Here is a 14353-nt window from a genome sequence, read left to right as displayed (position 1 = left end):
TATCACCTGATATATGCCCATTTTTAAATAAAAGTTTTCCATTCACTGCATTCCTAATAATCTGATTTCTCTTTCTTTTACAAGAATGAATTCTTAAGTACAAAACTGAGCTGAAACACACAGACCTTCTTTGTACAGCTCACATTACTTATGCCTAAGTTTAATATATTATGCAAAATGTTTCTATAAACAATACTCCTGACTGTCTCTCACTAGCTGCATGGCTCCTAGGCAAGTCACAATGTGTCTCCTGATCTATCATTTTAAGGCACTTCAGAGGCAGATATGCAAAAGTACTGCTAAAGATTTGTCACCATTCATATGTAAAATAAAAGAAATACAATTTTCTATGCTACAACCCAGAATAATACACTCAATGTTTTAGGGGTTCCAAAGCTTCTTTTTGTTTTTTTAAAGGAGAGCTCAGCAAGGGTAGGACAATGAGTTTCTGTCCTTCCACCCCAGTCCACTTAACCCTGCCTACTGTGGGAGTGTCTTTTGCTTTCTGCCCATTTTCTTTTCTGTCTGGTCTTTGCCCTTTCTTTGGCTTGTTCCCCCCTTTCTCCCCCTTTATTCTCACATTTTCCTTCCTTTTCCCAGGCTATAGCTCTCTCTCTGCTTCTTGTTCTTCTTGTTCAGCAGAAGGCTTTGAACTCCTTGGAAAAGGGGATCTGTTAATTGAAGCCAGATCTGGCTAGGATGGAAGAATAAAGAGAAGAGAAACTTGGGCCAGTAGGTTACTGTGAGTCTAAAGTCATGTAACTGCAAATTGTTCACATGTCTAGCACTTAAGAGACATTACTAGAGCAGGGAACCCAGGTGGCTTTCAAACTGCTGCCTGCTTTTGTAAACACAGATATAGCGTATCTGAAGTGAGGACCAGGGTGGACCTGGATTCATGCCAGCTCTAATCTAAATTCTTTTCCCAACTGGTCTAAATACTAAGCTTTCTAATAAATGTAGTGTTTTATAATGAACTTTAAAAATCCTGATAAATCTGAGCTCCCAATCAGAACATAAATAAAGGAATATCCAGGAGTCTTTTTGTACCCCTTTAAGACTTTTTGCTAAAGCCTGGGTCATTGTTTTCTCAAAAATCCAAGAGTCTTGTTTCCATTAAAATGAATGCAATACCAAAATTAATTTGTTTTCTATCCAAGTAATGCTCAGAATTGTGTGGAAAGTACTGAATTTTGCTTTTTTTTAAAAAAAACTCTACAATCTTAGAAGGGTCAAATGGGCCAGGCTGCACTGGAGCTATTACAAATAGTTGCACAGGCTCATTGTATTTAACTGCTCCAGTGCTCTGTGTAAAGCCTTGTCTATGCTGGAAAAGAACTGGTGTTGCTAGAACTGATTTTACAGATGGAGGAAAGTTGGTTTTGGGTCTGAGGCCCAAGACTGGGAATGAATAAGTCTGATTTCAAAATGGCAAAGTTGTATTTGCAAAAGTGACATGTCCTGCTTTTTCTGCTGCCCAAGAAAGCAGCATCTTACTTCAGGGCCTTAACCCAAATAGATATGGCTGCTTGCAGTGGTGCTAATTATCCCTCAAAATTTTTGGATTTCACTTGTAGTTATGTATAGGTACTAGCCCTGAACATTAGACTTTGCATTACTAAAACTGAACATTCAACATGTGAGGCTACATGTGAGAACATAGCCTTGCCTCTCATTCATTTTAACCTTCTGAAAAGAGAATAATACTATATACACTTCTCTTACAAACATAAGTAAAAATTAATTAAATGTATTAATGTTTATAAATTCCTTTGAAACACCCTACTGAAAAATGCAATAGAGTTACAAGGCCTGTCTTATTACTAGCATAAAATAGATAACAGTAACAACATTAACAGATTATGTTCCTATCCTGTATTAGTAGATGATAATTTATCTTGCTAGCACTACACATTCATTATTTTCACTTCAATTACAAAGTTAAAGCAATCAGATTCAGTTTATAACACTGTTTTTTACACCTGCCTACCTGTAACAGGTTATGGCTGTGCCCAGCCGGCTGCCTGTTAATGAACCCTGGTAGGAAGCTCTGGCCCCACCTCCAGACTCACCCGCCAGAACTTGATGTTAAATTGTAGAATTCTTTCACTGGGCCCCCTCTGCTCTGCGGGGGGTTGGGAGAGGAGTGCCAGCCAACCTGGTCCACTTTAACACATATAGCCACGACTGCTGTACAGCCACGATGTCGCAGTCCTCACAACACCAGCTTGACCTGGATGTATCCTCTCCCCTTGGGTGTGATAGCCTTCAGGGAACAGCCCGCTCTTCTCTACCATTTGGTGCTGTCCTGATTGAGGACCACAGGGTCTACTGGGAGCTTCTCCAACAATCTCTGAGCCTTTAGCTCAGTCCTTGGGCCCTGGGTCAGGCTTGGAGCACTTCAAACTGCACTTGATCTCCGGGCTGGAGTCAGAATGCTTTCTAATGCAGTCAATGCTGGTCTTCCCACCTGGAATGCCTAAGAGTCTGTTTGGAATAAATAAAAAGATTTGCTGCCCCTCGCCCATCTTCGGTGCTCACTCTTTGTGGTGCTCCAGCTGACCAGGCCTGGGTACTTCCAGTGTGGTCATTTTCCTGGACCTTGCAGGTGAAGGGGAACATGCTAGCTGGGGAAAGCCCTGAGTAGAACCGGATCTCCTGGGTTTCCCCTGTGTCCCACATGCTGTCACTGAGGCTTCTCCCCCACTCTCCAGTGAGACCTGTTACAGCAGCAGACCAGTCTGCCCTTTATCCCAGCAGGAGACAACTTCCACTCTGACCCAGCTCAAGCTGTGGTCCATCAGGGCTGTCTTCAGCCCCTGCCTCCAGCTGCAGAGGAGGAAAGAACCTGCTTCGTGTTGGCTCAAGTGGCAAGCCCATACCATTGGCAGTTTTCAGTGTTAGCTCCGGTAAGGGGGAGGATGGGTGCATGCTTGTTTCCTTCCCTTTCTCCCTTATCCTGTCATGTTACCACTAATATTCTTTGGCTTTTCCTTTCTTATTTGAAACTTTACCTAACTTTAAGAGATTTCAAGATATGAAAGGCCTAACTTTCAAAGGTGCTGAGCACCTGCTACACTTAGATGGGTGCAGAGTACTTAGGACAATCATGTTTTAAAACAATTCCTGATCTATAACTACATGCCTTTCTTTGTTGTTGAAGCAGCATGAAAATTATGGGACTACTGCACAATAAGTGGCAGGCACATTTATTTCAGAACACTGAGTAGTGCCCTAATGTCCGATCAAGAAATAGAGACCATAATTTGGGTACCTCTGTTCTACTAACTGGGTGTGTCTGCACATGCACTTTACTGCACAGTAGATTAATTTACTGCAGAGTAAAGTGTCACTGTTTTCACATACATGGTAATTGGGTCAACATAGACCAATTTAACATGCCATCAAATAGTCCCATCAGACACAAGTACTATTGATGGCGTAGTAAATTACTGTGCTTAAACGCACATTCGATGATAACATCTGAATTAGTTTACTCAAGCTGACATTGCACTGGAGTTTATTCACTTGCATTAATTGCATGTGTAGATTCACCTACTAATTTTCTAAAGAATCAGGAACAATAAATCCCTGGAGACTACATGGCCTTGAAGGGTGTGAATATTTTCTTTGGAGCAGAATATAACAAATAAGATCTGATATACAACTAAGCCAGCTGTATTTTTGCTACCATGATGGAAGAATATTTGCATATCTTTTGCAACACCATTTACTGTGTGTACATGTGAATGAGAGTGAGGCTGGAATTATTCAAAGAAGAAATGTCAGTTTTCCATTTTAATTCTTCCCATTTTTCTGTGTTCTCTTCAAAAGCCTGCAGTTCATCCAAGTGACAAAATTGATGTCTGGAGTAACCCTAAAGTGCCCAGTTGGGGAACTCAAGTTTCTACAGCGTTTGGCACCTAAAAAAAGTAATCATTAGAAATCAGCTGACCTAAGCAGAAGCAAAGTGTAGCGGTGAAGAGCAGCACTTAGATAGAGCAGGATTAAAAACACTGTTGCAGTGTTTCAATTTGCTGTGCCTGCTCCAAGCAGGTTCTCATGAACCAGTATAGGTAAGGAATTTTGAAGATCTCAGTTCTATAGCATTGACTTAAGTTAGGACTCCACTCAGGTACTATGGGGGGGGGGGGTCAGGACTTAAGTGGCTCTGTGCAAGTAAACCTGCAAAGAAGTGTAAGTGCCTGTAGGGTTATTCAACAGCTGCAAAGTGGTTTTGAAGCTGCCAGCAGTGTCTGAAGTATCAAAAAATTACCTAAGTCTCTTTGGCCTAGTTACTGGCACAAATCCCATATAGTTCAAACTGCAAATCCAAATAGAAGAGGATAAAATTATTTTAGCTTTCCTGACCTGTTGAAGTTCTGTACTGTATTAGAAAGCAGTGTTGGTTGTAAATATGAACAGGGTGTTTGCTTAACAGTTTTGTGTCCTAGTTTATATAGGTTACAAAAGAAGCCCTTGACTTGACTTTCTAACAAAAATTGAGCAATTTCAGGGAAAATTCTCCCCAAGCAAGATTTCAATGTTATCAGTTAAGAACAACAAGAAGCAAGAACACACAAATCCACTTCAGCAATTTAAGGCTGTAAAATAGGAATAATGTAAAGAAATAGCAGTATATGCATTTCAACTTCAGATTTCAATAAAAAAAAAATTATTGATATTACTAAAGATTAGATCATGATTTTCATGAATCTTGTATAGTTATTGATTCTACTAAAAGCAGGAGCAGAATTATCTACCCATGGACTTTTCAGAGGGATAAGAAAAAGAGTTATACTGCACAAAGCTCTGCTTGAAAGAGCACAGTCTCAAAGTCTGCTTCAGCCCTTGCTATACTTGTATTCTTTTGTCACTTTTACAGTAAGCATCCTCTTTGTAGAAACACTATCTTCTTTTCACATCACTTTTTTCATAGTTAAATTATAATAGTGATGTTCCCATTAGGCCACAAGCTTCCTCTTTTGTGTTACTTAGCTTATAATTCCCTGGACTGGAGATTGCTTCTTACTATATGTTTGTAAAATGCTTAGCAAAAAAGATAACCCACTAATACTATAATAATAGGTCTATATAGTATTCCTGGTATATCCTGGAAGGGGTGCTCCACCACATGCCCAGCCATCAGCTCAGGGCATCACCTCCACATCAAGGCTCAAGGTAGCATACTATAGATAGGGACCTACTTAAATTGCAGCAAGACAAAGGGTTTTTCATGGCCCATGTGCAGTGTGCAGAGCTGATTTCATGGGCATTTCATGGCAGCCTCACCCCTTGGTGCTGACTGGCAGAGAGACCGAGGGGGAGGAGGGATGGCTGCCCCCACTCCTTGGTCCTGATTGGTGCAGAGGCCCTGGCAGGGGAAGGAGGGTCGAGGTGGGAGCCATCATCTTATCTACTGTCCTTTGTGCTCTCCCGCCATCTAGTGCCTGCCCCTACTGGGGAGCCAGCATTTTATTTTTATTATAGTTTTTTGTTGCTGATTTTGTGGAAAATCCTGGATTTTGTGGTTTCCTTGAAACCATGAATTAAGTAGGTCCCTAACTATGGAGCAGCCATAGAGGCCTCTCAAGCAGCTTTGCTGCTGCATTTCCATGCTTGGCGCATGAAAGCAGGAGCAAGGTGTGCCTGCAAACATGTGCTCCAGTGGGGATGTCTCATAGACATAGCCTTTGTACTGCTGGAATGCAGATGTAAAGCCTCATTTATTTGTAGGTCCCTTTAGCTTTGATGGGTATATAGAAAGAACCAAATTGTACCTCTGTTATTGGTATTTTTATCCTTCCAAAATGAAAGTTAATTAGGCTTGGAATGGAGATGAAGGAAAGAGAAAAAAATGACAAAACTGTAGAATACTTCATTGTTACCTAGATTCTTAGTTGTTTAGATATTTTATATTCTCTCAGGGCTCTGGTACTACAAATAGCACAGGTAGCCTATGTAGTATACAGCAGATCAGGGAGGGGACAGGCAGAATGGCAGGGCTATGTACAGACATTTGGGGGCATTAGAGGGAGGTTAAACCAATTCAAAATGGCTGCCTGATATCAGGTAGGTCAGGATGGGGGGTGGGGATCGAGGTTCTGCTGGGGGATGGGGGAACAGGCACAACTCACGGGTGGGGTAGGAGGGAGCAGGCATGACCCACAAGGGTGGGGGGGAGGCATGACCTGCAGGTGGGGTGGGGGGTGCCCCCAGTGAACCTGCACCCCTGTCCAGGTTTATCTTAAACCGGGTTCTGTGATTTTTAGACCTGTTTGTATGCATGGAACTTCCGTATAGTCACAGGTTTAGACTACTGAAATTGGATGTGTAAGTGTAAGGTTGGCACTGGAACTAGCTAAGTTTAAATCTGGCAGCCATTTTGAATCTGATGTAACCTCCTGAATGTCTGTACTTAGCCCAGGAGATATGGCAGGAGACAGAAAGCAGGGGAACAGACTGGGGATTGGGGAGATCACAGCAGAGAGGGGGAATCACAGTAGCATACAGGGAGGGTGTGAGGCTAATTTGTGACATGCCTGCTCAAAAGGTTGGCCCTTATTGCCTTATCATAACTTTATCACATGCCAAGATTCTTGCAGTGAAATTACCTTGCAACAATTAGAATAGTGGAGCTATTATCACTTTGATACAAGAGCTGCAATAAGACTGGTTTCTAACATGTAAAGGAAAATAGTGTTCTAGTTATCATTCAGGTTAGCTAGACAATCTACATTCTAGCAGCATGTACAGAAAACACCCATTTCAGAGGATCCAATTGAAGACAATTTAACCAGAGAGAGATAAAATAACAGTATTTAAAAGGATACCATAGAAGGTATACACAAGAATTGACAGAATCATGGAAAGTTAGGGATGGAAGGGACCTCAGGGATTCATCTAGTACAACCCCGTGCTCAAAGCAGGACCATCCTCAACTATATTATCTCAGCCAAGGCATTGTCTAGCTGTATCTTAAAAACCTCCAAAGATGGAGAGTCCACAACCTCTCTGGGTAACTGGTTCCAGTGCTTTACTACCCTTCTCATGAGAAAGATTTTCATAATATCTAACCTAAGCTTCCCTTGCTGCAACTTGAGACCATTGCTCCTTGTTCTGTCATCTGCCAACACTGAGAACAGTGATTATTCCATGCATAATATTATTACAGAACTGGTCTCTATTTCTCTGAGAAAGCAAGAGAGAGAAATATGTATTGTGTTACTGGCATTACTATATGGTTAGCAATTTTCAATTAAATTTAAATTTTATTTGTGGCAGAGTAAACATTCAGGCTAATCTATTTTAAGTTGATCTGCTTTAAGAGTCCGAAAGGTATAGCTTCCTGCAGAAACAGTTGTTCAATTTCTTATATTTTAACATGTTTGTTTTGCCCCCCTTTTACAGTACAGTGTTGTGGATACAAACCCTTTGTCAGTACATGTTTTGCAGCCTATGTGGGACCAAATTGTAAAGGTAAGAGTCTTCTTGTTTACAAACATCACATGCAAAAGTAAAAGTTTGTGTTAAGGTATAGAAGATATATATAATTTTATATATCAGATGATGATTTTAGAGCTGAAATTAAATATATGAATGAGAAAAAAACATTTCATGGAATAGATAGCTATATTTGAGATGGAGATAATTCAAGGCACTTTTTTTTTTTACATTATATTATATGTGTATACATACCTTCTGACCAGAGTTGTACATAGCTTGTCCTCATCATTATACAGAAGTGAAGACTTTTTTTTTAATATCCTTCATTACACAGCTTTGTGACATGGGAAGTTATCCTTAGTACAATTTATTTTTCCTACAACATATGCTGCCTAGATGGTAAATGCAGTCTAAAATTCGTGCAAAGGGACTTGATCTTGGAGCATTGGGCATTTCTCTAAGACTCTGAAAATCAAAGCAGTTTCCATCCTCATTAAAAAAAGAAAGATCAGGGGGTGCTATCTTTTGGGTGCAATAGGATATGCAGATATTTTTAAGTATGACTAACCATTTGGTTAACTGGAGAATACTAGTAATCATCTCTTACATAAATCTGTACTTTCTTGAGATTCAAGGTACTAATGGCATCTTATGTGTATAGGAAAGGAAAATATACTTGAGCAAACTTGAGATTAGATAGAATCAATTCAAAAGAAAATGGATATAGTTAGTCAGAAATTTTTCTAATCTTTCCATACGTTTGTTTTATGAATAAGATACTATTTATGCTTAATCCAACAGTAAAATTGTGTTTATGGACACAGTATAGTCACATAAAATGATTATGGTGTCATAAAACGAGCACTGTGATTTCATTTTATGAAAAAAAAGACAAGATGCAAGAGCAATCATTTTTATATAATTAACTCTTGCTAGGTTGCAAATTTAAGAAAATAATCTTTTGTCCCCATCATATTGTGGAATGGAATAAATATGTTTCCCATCCCCTTTTGTGACAGGCCTGGTTGTCTCACAGGTGGTCTTCTGCCACCTAGCTTCACACCCAGGCTTAATGGTGACCTCCCCACTTCATCTGCCATGCCTTTAGTTTTAATCATCAGTATCAGAGGCAGTACTCAGATAGCTGGAATTACACCCCAGGTGCTTTTGCCTGCCCTGTTCATCACAGGGCCTCCTGATGCTGGCCCAATTTGAGTTATAATCTGTCTTTCCAAGGTTTCCTGCCCCACAATTACTCTCTTTTAGTGTCTTGTCCCTAATTAGGAGCCACTGTTACACTCATAAAAATAGAAGGAAAGGATCAGAGCCTTGACCACATGCTTTTCTTCATCAGCAAATGTCCTAACTTGCATAAGAACATGTGCATCAGGTAGATCTTCATAATGTGTCTTTAGTGAGGACATTATCCTTACCTAGTCCTACTCCTGTCACACATACCTTTTCTGCTTGGGAGCAAATGCTTGATATAAAAAGGTAGAAGAGTACAGAATTGCAAATCTTGCTCAGCATGCTGAGTTTGAGATCAATGTTATAAGATGGGTAAGAGAAATGGAAGCATTCTTTGTACATGTTTTCCTTAGGAAACCCTGAGAAAAATTTGTTGGCAATAAAGATTTATAAAAGTATTTTGTAATAATTGCAGTCCTATACATAGGACTGCATATCATATTATATCATTTATGTAATGCTTTTAAATGACTAGACCAATCTGACACAAGTATAAATAAAATCATATTTAAAAATCATACTACAATGATTTTAATTACTGTTGTTAAAATAAATTGCTAAGAGACAAATGAAAATGATTAGGAAATTTCCCTATTTTCAGGGTTTTTTTAGGAACATAGGACTGAAAGAGTCCCATTAAGTCCAGATCCCCAGCACACTGGCAGTTTCACAACGTTTTACTAATTTTTTGTATTGTAATAACATGCAGATGCCCTAATCTGAAAGTGTTAATCAGCTAGTCCAGGTTTATATATGGATCATTTACATAATAAAATGGCAGAGAAAAACATTTCCAAAATATGAAAAGGTACATTTAAAACCAATGTAGCTAATAGAGAACTCAGTCCCAAATTTAATTTTAAATTTACTTTATTTGTAGGTAAAAACTATCTTAACACATTTTAAAGAAAGAGTTAAGTGTTTGTCAAGTTTACTTTGTTATTTTATTGATGGCATCCTTTTTTGGAAATTAAACTTGGATTGTTTAGTTATGTGTGATATGGATGAGGTTCTTCTTTATAAGTGCTTCCATTCCTCAAACGTCACACAGTTCACTTATAAAGCCTCCAGTGTTTTTTATGCACATGGACCTCTTGTAGACATTAATCTTAAATTAACATGTTAATCCTATGATAAATCTCTACATTTAGTGAGCTTTCCACTCCTGGCACCTGTAAGCTTGTGCACTGGGCGGCCCGTGCACTGCTTCCTTATGTGCAGGTTTAAACTTGCCAAGAGTGAGGAGCCCATCAGCTTCCCCCACCTAGAACCTGTAAACCTGCAAGCCTGCAGAGGAGGCAGCCCATGCAGAGCTATACCACACATGGTTTCAAATTGCTAGTATATGTGAAGCCTGGGGTCATGATTTCAGGCTCCACACATGCTGCAGGAAGCTTGCCACTGGGGACCTGTTCTTGATTCTGACTCCCTGCACCAGCAGTTGCATGATTGGAATCTGTGAAATTGTATTCTTCATCCCAAGAATTGCAACTCCTGCCATGCACATGTGGCATGGCTTTGGAATCAGGGTTCACATCCCATTGTACCATTAACTTACTGCCACTGACCATAGTTACAGTATGACAGTCACAGCTGTGGTTAACTGTTAAAAATCCTTTCTCTGGAAATGTGTTCTAGCAAAAAATAATAAAGAAAATTTGATATGTTAAGCTAAAGAAACCCAGGAAAAGGTGAAGGAGAAGCTGAACCTGGAAACAGCTGCTTTGTGGAGATCTGAGAATTGTAGGGCCTAGAATGAGTAGATGACAATGGACTACCTGGTAGGCTTTTTCATTGGGCATCTCATTTTCTTTCTTTCTTTCATTTTTTTGGGTCTAATTATAGATGCATTCCCTCTGAAGTTCTACAGTTTTGTGGGTCTATCATGTTAGAGAGTCCTTTCCAAGATTGTCACAATGTTGCTTGGATGCTGCTAAATGCTGCCTGAATACCACAGTGTGGTGCTGCAGTCTTCTTGCATTTCTTCTGTATAGAAACATGATAAACTTTTCCATGGAGTGAGGAAGAGTAAGGACTATATTTATGTGTGAATAGGATATGAAATCTGCCATTTTAAAGCTACACTATTTATAAAAATGGTTCAATATTTAGGGCAGGAGACAGTAGTTAAGGAAAGATGTTTATGCATTTGTTTTAGAAGTTAAAACTATATAAAATTGAGAACTCCTTAAAAATATGAAATACCTGCAGGGTATTAAAATCTTGATTTATGGACAGCACATACGTTGCCTTAGCTTTAAAGATTATAAAATAGTAGGTTACAAAAATGTATTCTTAATGTCAAATCTGATTTTTCCTTTATTTTAAATATTTTTACAGATAGTGCCTCAGTGGGTTGCTCCTAACTTGTTAACCTTCTCTGGATTTGTGATGCTTTTAATTAATTATTTTCTGTTATCTTTTTATGACTGGGACTACACGGCATCAGGTAATAATCCATTTTTTTAGACTCATGAAGCTACTCAAGCCACATTCTACATGTGTGGTGGCAGACATCTCTCTCCCATCTTCCCCCACCAGTGCAAAGCCCCCTTGATTTCAGTAGAGGTGTGGGTGGATGCAGGGATCTGTCTTTACATATTTTATTATAGGTCAGGCCATTGGATGAAAATGTTTGCTTTATAAGCTTGAACCTGTGTCTGCTAAAGACTGCTATTGACTTCAGGAAGCATGACAGGAATATGATACAATAATCAGTTCTTAAGTAAAATAAATCACAAAAAAAAAACCCCTCAGGCCCTGAAAAATTATTTTCCTGCCTTACTTTCCAATCATCTGTGTCCAAATAAGTATCTATTATCTTTAATGATTTAAACATGTTTTTGGTCTCCAAATTCAAGTATTTTGGCCAAATACCAAACAAAAATGGGTTCTAAACTACTTTTCTTAGATCTGCTTATTTCTAAAGTATGAATCTAGGCTTATTTTGATTATGGGTCAGATCAAAAGCCTATTGGAACTGAATACTTGTGAACCCGGCTTCTTCCCCATCTTAAGCATTGGATAGTTCCTCCCTCATCTTTATGTAGGAAGAATAACTACCCAGATCTCTCTCAGGTGATTCACACAGTAAAATCCTTCCTTTTTATAAACTGGATAATCTAGAAAAAATACAATCTTTGCCCCTTGAGATATTTTTACTTTTTCATTCCTTTGATATATTTAAGGAGGCTGTTTCTGAAGGTCATTTGGTATATATTGATCAAAACAGTTCTAGACGTGCCATGCCTGCTGTCAGTCTATATACAAGGAGGAGCTGAACAGGCAGTATATATCCAGACTAGGCAAATCCAATGTCAATTTAGTCTCACCTTGGTGATCATTCACTTCATTATTAGATATACAGTAATGAATTGTTGATAAATGCTAAAAGCATTGCTTGAATATTCAACACACACTTTTTTTTGGCCAATTTTACCCTGCTTTCTATACTATGGTGCCACACTGAATTTGAATATATTTGTAACCATGATTTAAGCGAGCATATATTTGGACTCATATCTGTAGCTTTCAGACCTACTTCTAATGTTACATTTCTCCTTCTTGATAGAAAATGTCATTAGTAATCTTTTGTATATCAACTTCATACATAAGCATAGCTGATTCAGTTAGCTGGGCTGGTGACAATTTGCAGCTAAGGATCACAAAGAGACATCTTTGCTTTCAGAGAGCAGATATTAAACTTGAATAAAATGTCTTTAGTAGCATTGCTTTAGATTTTGGCATCTCATTCCATCAAGGGTGTGTGTGCGCGTGTGCAGTATCTCACACAGAATGTAGAAAACCTGTGAAAACTGTTCACACATGTAAGGTGTACCCACCTGGTTTTGAACATCTGGTCATGTGCTATGCATCCCCAGATGTTTGGGGTTGTCTGCCTGTCCATCCCCGCAGAGTTGGTGTCATTGACCAGGACAGTCTCTCCCCAGTCTCGTCTGCCACGACTTTGATCTTGCCCCAGTGGTAGGGTTTGACTGTCAGCATTTCTCGCACATAGGGCCATGGGACGATGATCTTCTGCAAGGCTCCACCTCCCCTCTACCTCTCTCTTACACCCCACCTTGATGAATGCTGACGGTCTTCGGCCATGCTCCCCCGATAGCTGGGGCTTCACGGCCTTTCCTTAGTAAGCTATAGCAAAGTCTGGCTAAAGGTCCCCTTTGCCACCTTCCTCCTCACAGCTGACTGTTCTTGCCCGTGGTTGAACCCTATCTGGGCTCCTCACCTCACAACCCCTCCCAAAGTGGGCAACAAAAGAAAGCAGAAAGTATATCACCAGCAAAGAAACATCAGTTACCAAGGGATGGCCTTTGCCCGCTTTTATGCCTATTCCTACAGCCTGCCCTATTCCCACTGGCTGCGGCCTCTAAGACCCTTGGTAAGCCTAGACTGGGTCTGGGTCAACTTGTTGTCCTCCACATCCTCCCCTTCATTCTCTATCAAGCCTGTGGGTTCATTGTATTCCCGATGAACCCCCTTGGCACGTCTCCCTCACATCTTCTGGTGAGGCAGCTCTATGTGGCTATTGCCCATCCTCCATCGCCCTTCCCGCTGACGGTGCCCTTCAGCCTCCACTTGGGGTACCTCCGTGGGGCTGTCCGAGCTCTCTACGGTCCCACCTGATCCAGCGTTCTGGCTTCTGCTGACCCTCCTGACCCTTTCTGGGAAACTCCGGGTCTCAAACCTCTCCTGCTCCCTTCTGTCTCCGAGTCTCTGCTCTGCCCTCTCACCTCCTGCCTCATTGCCAGCGGTGCTGTCCTTCTGCAGGGTCTTGCTCTCTCCTCCGGGGCTGCAGGATGCAAACCCCCACGCTCCTCCCCTCCGAGGGGACTCCAGGAGAGATTCCCCCTCCAGCGCTCCACAGCTCCTTTTAACTCCCCCAGCCGGCTCCTGCAGTTGCTGTTATCAGCTGGCCGCAACTTTATAAAAACGTGGCTAACAAGCTGCTCAGGTCCCACCCCCATTTCTGGCTTTGCCGTGGTTCTGGCTAAAGGTAAGAATCTTTCTGTTTGCTTCTCTCTTTTTTTCTTTTCTTTCCCCAACCACCTCCTGCTCCCCGTGTTCCCCTTGGGCTCCTCAGGGTTTTCCCGTTGGTTTCTCCCCGTGGCATAAGGGTTGAAAGTTGCTATTGCAGGGGCAGGCAATATATGGCCAATGGGCCAGATCTGACCCAACCAGGGAATTCCATCTGGCCTGCAGGCACCCACCAATTAATTGTATCCCACCTAGCCCATGCACCTCACTCCCATCCTGGTATGCAGAAGGGCCCAGCCCAGACAACATGCAGCTTCTGGGTGGGACTACTGTTCCCACTGCTGCAGCTGCCAGGGGACCTGCTCGGCTTCCTCAGCCTCCAGCAGCTCCTCCTTGCATAGGCAAAAGATGAAAAAATTATTTGGGTGCATGTGTGCATCCCTCCCTCCAGCAGGCAAATCTGTGTGGGAAGGGTAGAGGGAAGGGAAAGGGGCATGGAGAGGGCAGATCAAGACCCCACTGGTGAGGGAGGGAGAAGGGCACAGGCAGGAGCAGGGGCTGGGGTGAGTGGGGCTCCAGTTGGGCAGTGGGACAAATGGAGGCCTGGGGGGCATGTTCCCCCCACCCCAATCTGCATGCAGGGTGGAGGCAGCTGCCACTGCAT

General features: G+C 41.2%; 1 protein-coding gene across 2 annotated transcripts in view; it reads left to right on the top strand.

Annotated features, from left to right (window-relative positions):
- Positions 1-14353, top strand: part of LOC149869207 (ethanolaminephosphotransferase 1-like) — an 85779-nt gene that overhangs the window by 21275 nt on the left and 50151 nt on the right. For both annotated transcript variants that reach the window (XM_090039931.1, XM_090039930.1), the window contains exons 2-3: positions 7411-7479; positions 11035-11143. In XM_090039931.1, the coding sequence (XP_089896057.1) occupies positions 7411-7479; positions 11035-11143 (178 nt within the window). The remainder of the gene's footprint in view (positions 1-7410; positions 7480-11034; positions 11144-14353) is intronic.

Source organism: Crocodylus siamensis, chromosome 3 (assembly GCF_052110815.1).
Source record: "Crocodylus siamensis isolate JL-2025a chromosome 3, ASM5211081v1, whole genome shotgun sequence".
Classification (NCBI taxonomy): Eukaryota; Metazoa; Chordata; order Crocodylia; family Crocodylidae; genus Crocodylus; species Crocodylus siamensis.
The sequence above is the reverse complement of the archived record's forward strand: the minus strand, read 5'-3'. Positions and strand labels throughout refer to the sequence as shown.